This window comes from Mytilus galloprovincialis, chromosome 13, assembly GCF_965363235.1.
Source record: "Mytilus galloprovincialis chromosome 13, xbMytGall1.hap1.1, whole genome shotgun sequence".
In the NCBI taxonomy this organism is placed as follows: Eukaryota; Metazoa; Mollusca; class Bivalvia; order Mytilida; family Mytilidae; genus Mytilus; species Mytilus galloprovincialis.
The window spans coordinates 44,220,704-44,238,532 of record NC_134850.1 but is presented as its reverse complement, the minus strand read 5'-3'; the positions used below and the strand labels follow the sequence as shown (position 1 = coordinate 44,238,532).

At 31.9% G+C, this 17,829-nt stretch overlaps 1 protein-coding gene and 1 long non-coding RNA gene across 2 annotated transcripts in view; one reads left to right on the top strand and one right to left on the bottom strand.

Moving 5' to 3' along the window:
* Positions 1 to 12,732, bottom strand: part of LOC143057091 (O-acyltransferase like protein-like) — a 35,383-nt gene extending 22,651 nt beyond the window's left edge. Inside the window, exon 1 of the mRNA XM_076230316.1 lies at positions 11,422 to 12,732. Within this exon, the coding sequence (XP_076086431.1) occupies positions 11,422 to 12,598 (1,177 nt within the window). The 5' untranslated portion in view covers positions 12,599 to 12,732. The remainder of the gene's footprint in view (positions 1 to 11,421) is intronic.
* Positions 1 to 16,875, top strand: part of LOC143056799 (uncharacterized) — a 63,000-nt gene extending 46,125 nt beyond the window's left edge. Inside the window, exons 3-4 of the long non-coding RNA XR_012972509.1 lie at positions 14,679 to 14,834; positions 16,357 to 16,875. This is a non-coding gene — a long non-coding RNA (uncharacterized LOC143056799). The remainder of the gene's footprint in view (positions 1 to 14,678; positions 14,835 to 16,356) is intronic.
* The last annotated feature ends 954 nt before the right edge of the window (positions 16,876 to 17,829 follow it).

The following is a 17,829-nucleotide window of genomic DNA, read 5'->3' as shown; positions in this document are numbered from 1 at the left end:
TTAACAAAGAAGCACACAAATTCATACGTCAAATTTAACAAAAATGATTATTCATAAGGAAACCTAAATATCGGGATGATTGAAATCGAACCATATGTAGAATATGCTTCGTTTCTTTCCAACTCTCAAATAGTAGTTTGCTTCTTATAGCCATACTGTTAGTAAATTCATTTTTGTTTGGTGTTGTGTTTTATTTAAGTTTCTTCATACGTTGGACCCGCTGTCAAAAGTATTGATTTTATCAGAATGGTTTGACGCTTTGTTTGTCGTGTGTTTGTGAAAGTCAGTTTATGATCAAATGCGTCATTATTGAAATTTTTAACTTGATCAAAATGTCAAAAATGTAACTTTGTATAATTCAGTATGTCCCTCTCTTCAATATTGGTTCATCATGAGCCATCAAGCTGAACAGAGTATTTTAGTATTTTAAATTCTCTATGTATTTAACAAGTTCCCAAGCTTTATGTGAATATTATGATAAAGATATCATCATTAAAGTCAATTTTATTTCAGCTACAGCTGCGCAAAAGCCTTTTTTTTAGACAGAATTAGAGTTATAGCACATTTGTTTGGTCCTACGCTGTACGTGTTAAACCAAAAATTCGTAACCTGTTGACTAGACTAAGTACTGAATAATAACAGATCCTCCCATTATGGCTGTTTTATATAGGTATAAAAAGACATAGATTGTGTATAAATAATTTCATCATAGATACCAGAATGTTCACTCCTGGTCAAAGTCCAAGTTTTTTTTGGGTTTTTTTTTGCAAAGCTAGAGGCTTTAATTGTATTTGCATTCGTGATGTCATGCGGAATTGATGTTTAAAGTCCAAAACATTCTAAATTCTGATAAATAAACTATGTTCATGCATTATTTTGATCATTATAAAAAATAGTTACATAAAATAGATCAGGTTGATCGAGGAAATCGTTCTTGAATTAGATTTTTGTAGTTATGTCACCGAAATATATGTTGTTTATTATATTTACATGCAAACACGATAGTAGAGGAGCAATATGTGTTACGGTCTGTGTGGCCGTTTGTTCGTCCGTTCGTTTGTCTGTCCCGCTTCTGGTTGAAATTTTTGGTCAAGGTAGTTTTTGATGAAGTTGAAGTCCAATCAACCTAAATATTAGTACACCTGCCCCTATGATATGATCTTTCTAATTGTAATGCGAAATTAGAGTTTTGATCCCAATTTTACAGTCCACTGAACATAGCAAATAATACTGCGGGTGGGGCATCCATAAACCATGAACATATTCCTTTTTTATTTTCCTTTCGATTCCTGATTTAGTACTGATGAAAGATGAAAGACAGTTCAAGAGTGAGAGAATTATAACAACTTAAATTTAATATAATTTAACTCGGGAATAAATATTTGGCTGCAATGTTCTCGTTCTTTACATATGTTATTTCTATGTTTTGTTAGCAAGGAGTAATATTCGATCTCAACCCGATGTCTATGAGTATAAGGTGGTGACCATATAATATTCGCAGGCGAGAAGATGATTTTGGAAATAATCATTTTGGCCTGGTAAAAAAGGAAAATTGCCCTTGCCAATAGCAAGAGCAGGATGATAATCAATACCAAAAAATATACAGGAATTTGGGGTTTTCTAAATGAATATATAATTTCGTGCGTCAAGTCAAATATAACAGTTTCAGAAAAAAAAAGATAGATGAAAATTTGGAAAGGATATCGGAATTGAATAAATGCATTTAAAGATTACATTTTTTTGTTTAAGCCTTTGTAAGCTTATTATATGATTCATATATGACATAAGAGATATGGGTGGATTCCAAATGAGACAAGTTTGCAATATAGTTCAACAATGTTCAAAATGACGCGGATTTGAACAAGTGTTCAATCTTTTAAACAATGATCTAAGATTAAAGTAAGCTTTAAAAGTGCACGAAAACAAAATCTTAATTGTGTGGTTATACTTTACCAATCATTCACAATTACGTAACAAGCTTATATATTCATTGAATAAATTAAAACAGCAAAACAAAACGTGTCTGGCTCGAATTAATACGTGACATTCAACATAACGCAATATAATTAAATTTTGGATGTAATGTGACTTCTGATTGGCTGACAGTGTTTTGTCTATCAGCTTTTTGTCATGTGACCGTTATCATCAACGTTTTTCATGATTTACTCTGCTTTAAAATTAAAATTGAAATTAGAACTAATTTATCAGGTATTACTGTAATATTTTTTCCTGTCTTTTCGAAATAACATAACAATGTGATGTTAACTTTAAAATATCACGCTTCGCGGATTATTCAGTGTGCACCACATTTTTTTATGTTATTTCTTCATAGAAATGAAAATATATTACAGTCTTTCCTTAAGTAACATATGTTATCAATCACCCTTTTTGATGAAAGTCCGTATTGTCCATCACTCTTGATGAAGTGTTTTCTGTTCGTAAACGTCTTCTCATTCCTTTGATTTGTCTCGTTGATTTAATTTGCCTTTTTCATACATTGTTATCTTTTTCGAGTTTCCCGATTGCATTTATGGCAGAATATCTTGGTTAAACGAATATAACTCTATAAACCTGTATTAATGTGCATGTAATAGGCAGTTACGTCAATTCGTTTGAAGTATTCAAGTGACACATAATGAAAATAATATGTGTTATACAGTTGACAAAAACGTACCATTGATATTTAAGACATATTTCTCATAATCAAATTGCCAGCTAAATCTGAATCTGTTTTGTACGAATTATGGAATTACATACTTACGGACGTCAATAGTTGACTTTCAGTTGTAAATTTAGCCGGATAATGAATACATCAATAATTGGCGTTAATATACATTATTCCTATTCAACGAAACTTGCTCAATTATAGTGCCTTGAAAATGTTTTTCTCAAGAAAATAAAGGCAATAGCAATACCGCTGTTCAAAAGTCATAAATCGATTTAGAGAAAACAAATCGGGTTACAAACTAAAACTGAGGGAAACACATCCATTATACGAGGAAATTTAAACAACGAAACAACAGCACACTATAGTGCAACAAAACATAAACGACAATGCAACATACATAAAAACGAAGTATTAGAGAAACACGGAAACAAACAAGTTCGATGTGTTTCGTTTGGTACATTTGTTGGTGGAGATTCATTATTTCAAGAGTAAAACAATCAAACTATCGGATATGGCGTATTTATTTATTACCCATAATCCTTACATGAACTTGACCAAACCAAATGCATTAAGGAGAACATTGTTTCGCTTTTTTTTTAGTTTGCATTCTTCGTCGTGAAATACTGTTCAACCTTATTGCAAATTTTAAACAACCCCTTTGTCGCCCTAAATATGTAAGAATTTAGGTAAAGGTAGATTATCTGTCAGAGTGCATCTGTAAAGATTGGGCACAAAACTAGTTCATCTAAAGTGTTGATTTATAAATAATGTTATCTGTCCTTAATCGTTCAAATTATAAGGACCCCTTCAAACCCACTGACGTTTAACCTAGTAAAATTGTACTTTTATACAGAACAAAACATATCAATTGTACCATTTGTTTATTAACATATTTTAATTGAAAACAGCAGCAAGAAGAAAAATAAAAAAATAAAAGATAAAATTCGACATTCTTCAAAACTGTTTTGAAGAAGAAACTAACTAATTTCCTTACAATTAACACCTTCAAATTGAATCTTATTTCTCCTGCCTATGATTTTCATGACATAAAATAGGTCGAATGCTAACACAAAACTCCTGGCATAAACGATGTTTTGACACAAAAAGCTTCTATTGTTTTACTGTATGAACACTCATTATGGATAATCTGCATTTTCAGCCGGAACTAGTGTATAAAACGAATAGCAACAATACAAATTGAGTTATGATGTACAATCAGAACATTTAAGGCTGTTATATATTTATTTATCGCTCTGGTATTCAGACATACAGATAAACATTATCATTGTCGAATTCTTAGTCTCGTGATTTAGATTATTTGTATTTATCAATCAAAAGCCAATAAGGTCATTTAACGTTCAATGAGTAAGAATTCTGATTACAAAAAATATCCGTAAGTTCCTTCCAATTGAGCTCTTTAATGTCAGGCACTTTGTTAGCGATATAAAGTTCACTTAGTCTAGAAAGCGGTAAATAACAATAAAAAAGCTGAAATAGATTTATCATAAAGGATTAGTATGTTCTGCATTATTAACAAACAAGAAAGGAATAGACTGTATAAGTTTTGAGTAAAACTTCCCAAAGTACAATACGCAATTTACCCATGAATACCGCAAAAATTAAAAAGGTAGACCATGACGGTTCAGGAAAAAACCTAAAACATCAGCAATTGATTTATTGCATAAAATCTATCTTACTAAATTTGCCCCCCCCCCCCCCCCCAAAAAAAAATAATTAATGTTAAATTCTTCCGAATTATTCATAGAACAAAATACTCTTTCACAGTTTTAAAAATTTGGACAGATATGAATTCATATGCTGCTGCAATTTATTTTCTTGTTTCTTTTTCAATTCATCTATTGGTTTTTTTAAACTTTACAAGGCTCATGTGTCACATGAATACAATTGTTTTGATACTCGTACTAAAACTTGAACATACTCATTTATCTTAAGGAACTGAAATATAGGTTAAACGTGTTGTTGAACTACTGACAGGATATCTTTTATCTTTTTGTCACAAGAAGGCAGCTGATGCTCATTTGACATAATTTCTTAAGAGATATTTTTATCTGTTGTTTACATTTTATAAGTTCGTGTATATGGAAGTTGGTTAGATAACAATGCATATTACTTCGATAGTTCTTTTGTCCGTTGTAACCGATAATTTAAACGGCATAATTAAAAAAAGACCTCAATAAACTTTATATAAGTTTTTTTTTTTTTTTTATTCCTGTGAACAAAATCTTAAATTCAGCTGGATTTATTTACAAGCAAATATATATACTTTTCATACTGATCAACTTCCGAAGAAAAATCTCCATGCTTTCCTTATGTGCCAAGTTTGATTGCCGAGTTGAAGAGATTCAGTCCTTGCTTGGAAATTGACTTGTAATAAATCGAGTTAATGTCATGAGTAAGCTAGCAACCCGAATTCTCAAGTTCACAAAAGCTAAAGTACAACATGAAATGGTCTATAATCAGGAAGCGGGTTTTTGAATGTAAATTTTTTACATTTATATTTATGTTTACAAGTACGCTCTCAGTGTGTTTTTACGTTGTTGTCGCTATTGTATTTTTCATAATATAACAAATCAAGTTCGTCCAACAAAAGCAGTATACCCTCTTTTTCTCCCAATTGTCAATAACTTGCATCAAATAACCCTTAAAGTTTATCCAAATATCATGTATGGTTCATGTCAAATAAGCTGACGCAAACAGTTTTAACAGCTTATACAAAATCTTACTCGACTAGCCAAGAGTCTTTTTGATGTAAATATCACTCTAAGTCTTCAAGATTTTCTACTTTAGTAAATGAAATGAAGACAAAAGAGACATCAACAAGTACACATTTTTTTGTATAGGGACTGAATCCCGACTCCGGGTGCGGGATGTTCTCGTTTGTGTTGACGACCCATTGGTGGCCTTCTGCTGATTTTGAACTTTCGATTTAGTCTTAGATGCATGAATTTTTTAATAGTTGTTAGTGGCTTTCAACTAGATGTCAGATAACTGTGAGTACTCTCAGATCTGTTCCTAGTGTCTTTTTGTTGTTGGGATGTACAAGTACCCGGCCACGTCCACTTGTATTTTTGTCCATCTGATGAGTTAAGTATTTTTCAACTGATTTTTATAGTTCGTTCTTACGTTGTACTGTTATACCACTGTCCCAGGTTAGGGGGAGGGTTGGGATCCCGCTAACATGTTTAACCCCGACACATTATGTACGAATATGCCTGTCCCAAGTCAGGAGCCTGTAATTTAGTGGTTGTCGTTTGTTTATATGTTACATATTTGTTTTTCGTTCATTTTATGTACATAAATAAGGCCGTTAGTTTTCTCGTTTGAATTGTTAAATACATTGTCATTTCGGGGCCTTTTACAGCTGACTATGCTATATGGGCTTGGGTCATTGCTGGAAGCCGTACGGTGACCTATAATTGTTAATTTTTCTGTCATTTTGGTCTCTTATGGACAGTTGTCTCATTGGCAATCATACCACATCTTCTTTTTTTATATTTGGTATTATTGATGTCTCTTTGGCATATCCCCCATTTCCATTCTCAATATTATTAAAAGGTCAGCAGACGACTTTTAATACGTCAACCGAATAACTTATTCATTTATCAAATTGTATCAAAATATGAGATATTAAGCTCTTCGTTTAAATTTATAACCTAGAATCAAACCAAATATTCCTATCTCTAGATTATACATAAATATCTTAACCGCGGATTAGGTTAAGGTGTAGATACTATATATAGTGTTTATCAGATTAAGTACTGTCAGCCTGAGAGTATATTGATTAGAACCCAAACAAACCTATGGTCAAACGAGGTGAATAGAGTACAAACATTTCTGTGATTCATATATGTATATGTGTTTAATATTCTGACGGCTTTTTTTATTCATTTTGTTTTGTTTTTGTTTTCAAATTTATAAACCCTGCTATTTTAAAAGCCGTATTTTCATTCTTTTATATTTTGTTCGCATTCTAATCGGTGAGAAATTGTTGTAAAATATAGACTGTTTAAAAAAATGTATAAAAAATAAATGAACAAAGATAACGAACTTTATATATTTTTTAAATCATCCCATCGGATGATAATTTAGAACACATAAATAATATAATATTTGATGACTTGAAAAACATACAAACTGTTTTCGTCCATATGTCCTCAACGGGGTATAATAGGTGTACGTAACATAGAAAATACTTGGCAATCTTTATAACTTTCAAAGAATAAAAACTAATTATGCAAATTTATCCCAAATTCTTATTTAAAAGCAAAATCAATAAAACAAGAAGGTGTGTCAACTCCAAAGGGACAACAAGCAGACAATACACGAAATAGAAATTGAAAATGAAATGAAAAAAAAATGCTGTTATAAATGCTCACGAGATTTGCATTTTACTACGGCCAAATGATCCGTCCAACTAGTTCTCTGAATACTTAAACAGATTCATAATAAATATACATGTACAACCATGTAATGTATTAGATTTTAAATGGTCCTGAATACAGCTTAAGTCTTTGCCATTGGATGTTATGTAACCAACAATCAATCAATATATTTTGAAAACCCCATATTTCATTTATTTAAGGTATTGAATCAGATATCTCACAATAAAACTTCTCAAATAGAAAACATATATATATGTTTTCTATTTGAGAATTTTATTTGAGAAGAATACCAATCAGATGAAAAATCAGACGAAAAATTTGATTTGTTACGTTTCTTTATAGTCAGTAACGTTCTTTCGTAATTTCGTTATAAATCAATTATGTACTTTTAAAAGTATTTCAATGGCACCAATAGTGTAGAATAAACAAGAAATAGTTTAATGCCGAATGAACAGTCTTAATCCAATATTAGTTTTGATATGACAATAATGCATGTCCCTTAGGCTCCCAAAATAACAACATCAAATACACTTGTATAGAATAAAATATTTTTCAGTTTGTACCTAAGTTTTATAAATTAGGTAGATTTGATAACACGCACATAATTTAGGGAAAGAAAAAAAAAGAGATAATATGCTTTCTTATTGTAAATTATTATATATCACCGAATAAATACATATCCATGGCTAAACACAAAAGATGTAAAGACTCAGCAAAGTATACCTTTAACCCACGTAGATAAGTTTTTTTTATAGGTATGTGTGAAATGAGATGTGGAATACATGGTATGACACAGCAACCCAACAACAACAAAAAAACATCAAAAGACATTCAAACCAAATGACACGTATTGATATAATTATTGTGTCTAGACAAGACTTAGTTCTTAATGAAATTAACCGAGCCTGCTAAGAACAGCCTCAGCACCGAAGTCTTGTATACATGGACTCGTTTATCAAACGACATACAATATAAAAGCCTTAAAACTCAAATATCTAAACAAACATTCTTCTAAATACAAAGGAAGCGACTAGAAAGTCAAAAGATATCAAATGGATATCACAAAAATTAAGCTGGCAAATAAATTGATAAAAGACAACCAACATATGTAAAAAACAACAAAGACAACTAAATACTGAGCAACAGAAACCCAATCAAAAACCGTGGGTGATCTCAGGTGATAAACAACACTAAAATAGCATCACACACATAGAACTATGTTCAAATAGCATATATTTTGACAGCAACTGAAATTATCTTTTAAGTGCATGTTCCGAAAAGTAATATGTGACGTTATTCAAATGTTTTGATATCTGCGTATTAAAATCAAAATCTTTATATCAATAGTACATGTAACCGTTCAAAGTCCATATCAAAGAATTTTAATAAAAAAACCATATACATTCCGTACTCCATTTGTAGTATCGAGGTTATGTTGGTATTATATTCCTGTTTACGTGACCTACAATCACATAGAAGATCTATAAATAGTACATTCGATCAGTAGGTACTGAAAATGTGGACTTTGTACCAGACCAGGGATCGCTTCTGACGAAAGACTTACCTAGTTCTACCTTTTTTTATGTTTTATTTAGCAATCCTTATGAGCTCTTTTCTCTTTAACATTTTAGCTACGAGTGCATTTCTTTCTAACACAAACAATATAAACGGTTCAGCGGGGACAAGTTTAGATTATTTGTTTCTAACATAGGTTTGCAAGGTTTTCATAAACTTTGACAAACTAAATACACTGCTAAAATGCATCTACAGTTTGTCGTTTATTGTTTAATAGTGCAAACGCTGCATATCTTTCTAACTTTAGCATTGAATCAATTATCTATTTTTATTTTTCCCACTAAAAAAAATTGATTCTGACGAAAGAAAAAGGTGTAATCCTTATTTTCATAACTCAAAACAATGTCAAGAATTACCCAAATTTGGGTATATTAGGTATATGCCCTCCGTTTTTACAGTGTTGCTATTTTACATTCATATGAAGAAGACGAAGAACTGACAACAAAATTGTATATGAATGTAAAATAGCAACACTGTAAAAACGGAGGGCATATACCTAATATACCCAAATTTGGGTAATTCTTGACATTGTTTTGAGTTATGAAAATAAGGATTACACCTTTTTCTTTCGTCAGAATCAATTTTTTTTAGTGGGAAAAATAAAAATAGATAATTGATTCAATGCTAAAGTTAGAAAGATATGCAGCGTTTGCACTATTAAACAATAAACGACAAACTGTAGATGCATTTTAGCAGTGTATTTAGTTTGTCAAAGTTTATGAAAACCTTGCAAACCTATGTTAGAAACAAATAATCTTGTGTATCATAAACATCTTCTACAGGAGTTATTTTCCCGCGTAATAAGTTTGTTACCATTTTTAACAGATCAAACACTGATTAACCGATACATTTGTTTCTATTTTTGTAACGTTTAAGGATGTTTGCTTGTCATGTTTTTGAATTTTTATCAGTTTTTCAGAATCCTCTGGTTTTATCCATTTGAATGCTTTAAAAAATTTTCCCCATGAACCCCCATTTTTCTTTTAATTAATCTTTTATATGTTTAATTATAAGTAGTTTGTAAAAGTCTTTATTTATTAAATTTTATTTAATTTTTAATAGTATTTGAGAACTTTTACTGGTCAATGATAAAGCTATGAAAAGTCAAGAGAGAACATTTTCCCGCCAAAATTCCAATGACTAATATCTCGAAAACAAGCACATTGACCCCTATATTTTTTTTGCTTTTTTGATTCCGCAATTTATTTCCTATCAATGCATACTAGTTTCATGAAAAGTTATTTATTTTGAAACTGAGCAGCGAACATCCTTTTAACTTTAACAAACGGCACACTACGTTTACAAGACTTTGATAAGAAAGACATGCAGTATTTGCAGAAAAGGGTATTGTCCTTTTCTAACAAACTTCCCAACTTGTCTCTGTTTTATGCCAAACAACTGGACAAACTATTATGACAAAATAGCGACATAAAGCATTACACATTAATTCGTCCCCTCCTTTCTCTTGTGTATCTGGCAGCTGTCAATGTTGACGAAATACACAAAAAAAATTATTTCTGTAACATTATGACTATAAGATGTAGGTTTTATCCTTGACATATGGTAATTCAATAACATATGCCAGTTTGTCTAATTAGGTGTTATAACAAACAGTATTGGTCTTATAGTGATGATATCTGCCCACGAGGTTCCCGATTGACAACATCACGGGGTACAACACTTGGAACAATAAAATGATTTATATTTTTAACACATTATCAATTCTTATCAATAATGTTTTTTTTTTTTTCTTCATTACTACGTTATTCGCTTTTAATCATTTAAATTAATCTATATGCGCATTTTTCCAGTTGTGGTGAAAACACAAATTAAGCAAGTTCTACTGTACCACGATTTTATTCGTGACCTGTAACTTTTTTTTGTAATTTAAACTCGTTTTAAATATTCATTGTCCATCATCTGTGAATTGTGCCTTCGTAGACACTTAATGTATAAGTACAAATGAATTGTAGAGGTTAAAATGGGTACCAATTTGAACTAATTGAAAAAAATTAAGGGTATGTTTTTATTTGCTTCTAAAATTTAATAATGAAAATAGAAGAAGAAATTGTACGACGAGTTATATTCCTAACTGCAAGAAGGGTATGATGCGGGGGTTGGGGGGGGGGGGCGACCTCGACTGCCCATGAGGGTCTTGCACGCTCGGTAGATAGGTAAGAAAAGAATATAGAAACACTCCTTATTATACCCTGCCGCTGGGATGGTTACCTTAGTTTAACATTTTTTTTAAATAAATGTATGCATTACATGTTGATAGTTAAGCAAGAAAGAACTATCATCGTTGAAAAAAATTCATTGAGCAGATTTAGGAAGAAATTCCCCAAAAATTGAATCCAAAGTGTACAGTACAATGCTTCCAAATATAATAAAATTCTTTGATAGGTTCTTATTAAGCGTAATGGAAAACAATTTGTGTTAAATTGCAATGAATGGGAGCATTGTAAAAATGAAAGAAAAAAAAACAGATAAAGAGATCAACAAAAAAGTTTGAAGATTAATCATTTACTGAACTATATACTTGAGTTTTCTTACTGACGCCCTTTATTTGCTCTAATTTATCTAGAAATATTTACATCTCATTGTATCTCATTTGTATTCAAATTAAAGGTAAACTTTCATATAATACAAATGAAAATACCGGTGTGTGTCAAAACATTACTACCTCCCCTTCAAATCAAAGTTAAACTTCCATGTTATGCTAATATGTTGCCAAATATTACTACCCTACAATAAAAATCGGAGTAAAAAACTTACTTTTCAGAGCCCATGGAGAGATCTCAACCATTGAATCAACAAAGTCCATGGCATCCCCATAGCAGGCATCGTTGACTGTATCGTCAGGAGACAATGGCAGGACATCTCGAATACTACCTCCTCTCAGAATATCCTGAATCATATGGATCTTACTAATGTTGGCAATTACATTTGTTACCACTTCATTTTGGTTTTTCTGTAAGTCTTTCAGTGTATAGTTCAGATTTCCAAAACTTTCTTCCACATATTTAGTGACCACTGCTTGGATATGCTGGTAACGTGGATCAGCCATCACAACGGGGTACTCTTGTGCAAGGAATCCAAGGCCCATTAACAAAGCGGTTGAGTCCTTACCTCTAAGTTTATCAATGACAGGTTTAGCTGCTTGCATCGACCTCAAAAGCATTCGTTCTTTTTTAGTGTATTGCAGTACGCCCATGACAAGCAATGTTGAATTTTGTTCTGCAAGAGCAGGGCCGTCTACCTTTTTTTCTTTTAAAAAGGTATTATAGCCTAAAGTAAGCTCTTGTATGACAATACCTTTAATTTTTATAAAAGAAGGATCTTTCCATACGACAGGAGCCATTCCAATAAGATAGTTCACCACAGCGATAAACACTGTAGAATCATTTCCGCGCACTTCATCAATGACTGGTTTCCCGCTTTCAATGCTACGTTGTAAAAGTCTGACAACGTCAAGATGCTTCAGCACATCCATAGCAGCTTTGTTTGTGAATGATCCATTCTCATTCTTAAAAGCAGTGACATTTTTCGAAAAGTCGGATTTGCTGTAAGCCTTAGAAATTTCATCAGTTATGTCGTGCGTTATATTTTGGAAAACTTCATTTCTCATCAAAACTGGAATATTGTCAAGAATGTAATTATACATACTGTTTTTAGTTTGCTGGTCCATAGAGGTTCCCGTACTAGTACCGCCCCCACTACTTGCTAGTGCGGCCGCGGCTTCCCCTATTTTCCATAGTTGTCGTGTCAGATTCGGATTTTTCACTAAGACATCAGCAATGTAGTATGGCTTCTCCTCGTCCTTAACTTCAGAACTTCCGTGAACAGCAGCAGACGTGAACAAAACGTTAACAGTCAAACAGAGAAACATACACAACAAACAGGCATTAAGATATGCCATTTCCGGCTTTATTTTTTTCAAAGGAAAAAACATTTATGAAATCAACTTAATAATTTTTCACTATGAAAAATTAATATTCATTTCTTTTTACAACGTTAATCGAAAATTTTGCAGCTTTGGCGAACTTTTTCCACAGGTAAATAACGATCAGCTGTTAGCTGTCAAATGGTATGAAAATAAGATTGTGTAAGATTTGTTTATAAACAGATAAAAATGACAAAGCAATTCGGACCGTCCATTGCGCATGTCAGCAAGAATGGACTTTGTTTTGTGGGTGACATCGTTACAAGGTAACACCTTCACAACAAAGATATTTGAATGATATTGAAAATTGCTTGATTTGAAATTAGTACAAATATTCAGATAATCACAAAATCAATCGCCTATCACTAAGAACTATAATAGAAAACTATTATTTGTTTCCTTGTCAACGCTATATCCACTTTTTCAATAGTGTAATATTGTAATATTTTATCTTGTAATTTTTCATTAATAAATACTGTTTAAACTAATAGTGTTTGAAAAAGATATATACTTCATTAAACAAAATTAAACCCACAAAAATACAAACATCAGTCAAAAATACAAACACCAGTGAAAAGCCAAACATCAAAAAACACCCACGAAAGGCAAACACCAGTAAGAAAAATGAAAACCCATGAAAAGATACACACCAGTAAAAAATAGAATAAAAAACTACGATAAGGCAAATATCAGTAAAATAAATAAAACCCACAAAAAGGCAAGCATCAGTAAAAAAATTAATCACCTACGAAAAGGCAAACGTCAGTAATTTTTTTGTTTTAAATACTCGAAAAGGCAAACATCAGTAAAAATTGAAGACCCACGAAAAGACAAACATCTGCGAAAAAAACCCACAAAAGTTAGATATCAGTGAAAAATTGTAAAACCCACGAACAGGCAAACATCAGTAATAAAATGGAAACTCACGAAAAGGCAAACATCAGTTAACAAAAATGAAAACCCACGAAACGGCAAAACTTCATTATTTTTTTTTTAAACCGACAAAAAGACAAACATCAGTTATGAAAAAAACACGAACAAACAGACATCAGTATAAAGAATTAAAACCAATGAAAACACATGCATTAGTAAAAAAATAGAATTCCATGAAAGCAAACATCAGTATAAAAGATTAGAACCAATGCAAAGGCAGCCTTCAGTAGAAAAATGAAAACCCACAAAAACATAAACATCAGTAAAAACACAAAACCCACGAAAACCTAAACATCAGTAAAAACCTAAACCAACGAAAACGCAAAAATTAGTAAAGACATGAAAACCCACGAAAACGCAAATATCATTAAAAGAAACGAAAACCAACAAAAGGCAAACCTTCTATGATCGGGTTGTTGTCTCTTTGATACATTCCCCATTTCCATTCTCAATTTTATTGTAAGAAAAATGAACACCTACGAAAAGGCAAACATCATTAAACATCTTTAAAACTGTCGAAGCAATACATTTTTAGCATTTTTGTCCCTGTCAGATTTATCTTTTATAGTTTACTTGATAATGTGTAAATAACACATAACTGATCGAGGAATAGTTTTTTTCTTATTTTGCTCTGTTACACCACTGTTGAAGATAAGGGGAGGGATGGCTGCTTTAACTACTTTAACCCCGACACATTTTATATGCTCCTGTCCAAAATCAGGAACCTGTAATTGATTGGTTATGATCGTTTTATGCAGTTTTTCATATTTGTTTAATGTTTATTATTTTGTAATATTTATTATTGTGTGGTGTCGTTACACCACTATCCCCAATTAGGTAGAGGGTTTGACAAACTAGTTTAACCCAATTCCATCCTGTATGTGGGCTATCTCCGGTCAAAAACCTGTAATTGAGTTGTCGTTTTTTGCTGTGTAACATATTTGTTATTCGTTCATTATTTTGAACATACATTAGACTATCAGTTTTCTAATTTGAATTGTTTTACATTTGTCATTTCGGGGTCTTTATAGCAGACTATGCGACTTTGCTCATTGTTAAAGGCCGTACGATGACCAATAATTGTAAATTTCTGTGTCATTTGGTCTCTTGTTGATATTTGTCTCATTGGCAATCATACCACATCTTTTTTTTTCAGTGCCAATGCAATGAGACAACTCTCCATCAAAACATCAGATTAGATGCAGTTCCTTCAGTGGTTTCAGTAGGATAATTTTAGTAAAAACAAAGTTGACGGACACTATTGAAGATGGACGCTAGTGAATGCAGTAGCTTACGTTGCCCATTTAGCCAGGTGAGCTAAATAACTTATTTTAACATAATTTTTCTGCATCAAAAAGGGCCACAATTCATGACCGAGAGATATTTGTTTTGTGAATTCACAAAAATAACCAGTGGTCCTTCTTTCTGACTTTGTTTTAATGATAAACAAATATTCTGGACTGGTACCATAGGACACGATATATGCCACACAAAAAGAAGAACGTCTCTATCTTTCACAAAACTTGCAAATTTATTCTTTGGTTTTTGTTGTGTATGTTGAATACTCTGAACTTATAACCAAAAATGTAAGTTATAGAGAGTAATAAATTCGAGAAGTGTACATCGTTGATTCACGAAACAGCAATGAATATTCATGGTCGGGTTGTTGTCTTTTATGTAACATTCCCAATTTCCATTCTCAATTGTATGCATGTTATAAGTGAATAAAATTGATGAATTGTGTTGAATTTTAAAGATTCGACCATAATGCGAAAAGTGCTTTATTTGGCTTTTGTTGATTGTTGTAATATTAACATCTGCATATCTTTTACTATTTGAGAAGATTAATTGTTTGATTTATAGTGTTTAAGGTTTAACACTTTCACTAAAATTAATTTGGCTCGTTTAATTTTCATAAAATTTTGTCAAAGTATTTACTTTGACCCTTTTACAAAAGTATAAAAATTTCAAAAATTTTGAACCAACCGTTTTGTCAGAAATATTACACTGGTTATATGGCCACAGACCACAATTAATTCCTCTATCAGTTCTTTATAACCTTTTGCATCATTAAAAAAATTGCACCATGCACTTTTGTCAATTTTTTTGTGTGTGTAATGTATAGTCCTAGTCCAAATATATATCCAAAATTCAGAAAGATTGACGCAATCACTTTTACAAATTTAGCCAATACACATCCATACCCCTATTGACAAGTCAAGAGATGTTCCGAAAACTGTAAATATTACCCTTTTGCACTTGGCCTAATCACTCATTCCAAATCAAAATCAGTTAAAACACAACATCCAAAAATTCATTTCACCTCTCTTCATTTATTTCCACCAAAAAAAATCTAAGAAATGAGTGAGGAAGGGAAAGAAAAAAAAATAAGGAAAAATACACTCTAATTAAAAGGAACTATATTCGTGGACAACGAAAAGCGGGGTCATTAATTGTGGTCTTGGGACAGCAGTTTGACAAACACCAATTTTGACCATTGAGAAGCTTAATATTCCTTTCATAACACAACGTAATTAAAACGTTTAGCTGACTTTACAGAGTTATCTCCCTGTAGTGTTAGGTACCACCTTAAGGTCAGTAAATTGGCTATGCCGCAGATTATTAAAAAATATGTGCTTATAACCTAGCTTAGCTCGTTGAACTAAAACTAAAACAATCAGTTTGAAGATTTTTGGTTGACGTTCATTTATCTACAGTTGTTTGCAATATGTTACTGAAATCTGTGACATAGTCAATTTACTTTTACTTGACCTTATAGGTCTCTTAGCTATGTCATGCCTTCAATCTAAAAAGGTTTTGATTTGTCATAACAGTGCAGAATACCAGGAATCAATACAAATATCAGATAGCAAAACAGACCAATGATGAACAACGACTCCTCCGGAAAAAAGGGGAAAAAAAAACACTTCACAGAAAGACTAACAACAGCGAACAACACACTACTAGTATGTATATCCAATGATTGTTGAACTTAAAACTGAGAAATATTAGCCCTAACAGTATATTATATTGAACCATTTCGTAGTGACATTTTTCTTGTTATATACTTATAATTTAGTTTTTGATGTGAGGCGTCTTCTGATTGGCTGACATTGTTTCGTCTATCAGCTCATAGACATAATTTTGTCATATGACCGTGACGTCATCAACGTTTTTGTCCTGATTTGCTCCTTATCGAAATGGAGTTTTGGATTAAATCATAAAGAATGATAGAAGAATATATCCTGTATATTCGAAAATAACTTTTAAATAACCGATTACGCAAGTTGTCTAGTGTGCAACATATTTTTGCAACATGTTATTTCGTCATAGACAGAAAAATGTATTACAGCCATTCCTTAATTGTGTAGTTAAAACATAGTCGCTTAACAGCATAGTAAAAGTCTTTAGTGTTGTATCATTAAAAGTCTGCAATATAAGATAAAGTAATGTTATATACGTACATTATTGACTTTCTATGTATATATACATTTAATGACTCAACTTCATATATATGAGGCGTTGCAAGTTTTATTGCACTTTGGACTGAAAAAATGTCAGTTGCACGAATAATTGAAAATATTAAAACGTTTGAATACACTAATATATTTTAATTTAGCACACATGATTTTGTTTATTACATTTGATGTCCAAAAAGCATTGTTTTTTTTTCAATCGTGCAATAAAAAAAAAACACGCGCGATTCGTCTACAAAAGACTCATCAGTGACACTCAGATCAAAATAGTAAGAAAGCCAAAACAAGTACAAAGTTGACTAGCATGGTGTCCCAAAATTCTAAAAATGTATGCCAAATGCGGCTAATGTTACCTTTTCCTGGGATTTAAACGTCCTTAGTATTTCGAATAATTAATACTTTTGAAATCAGTAAACTTATAAAAATTACCATTATCATTTATATTTATGTCAACTCCGAAGTGCTGACTACTATGTTGGTGATATACCCTCGGGGGAAAACGTCCACCAGCAGTGGCATCGACCATGTGGTGTAAATAGTTGTAAAATGTACCAGGCTAATAATATAATACGCAGAACCGCGCATTTCGTCTACATAAGACTCATCAGTGACGCTCATCAGTGACACCAATTTGAGCTAAAGCATTGTAGGTATATGTCACCTTTTTTAAGATGACAAATCATAGTTCCATCCTTACCTGATCAAAATATTTGGAAAGCCAAACAAGTACAAAGCTGAAGAGCATTGATGACCAAAAATTCCAAAAAAGGTGTGCCAAATACGGCTAAGGATATCTATGCCCAGGATAAGAAAATCCTTAGTATTCCGAAT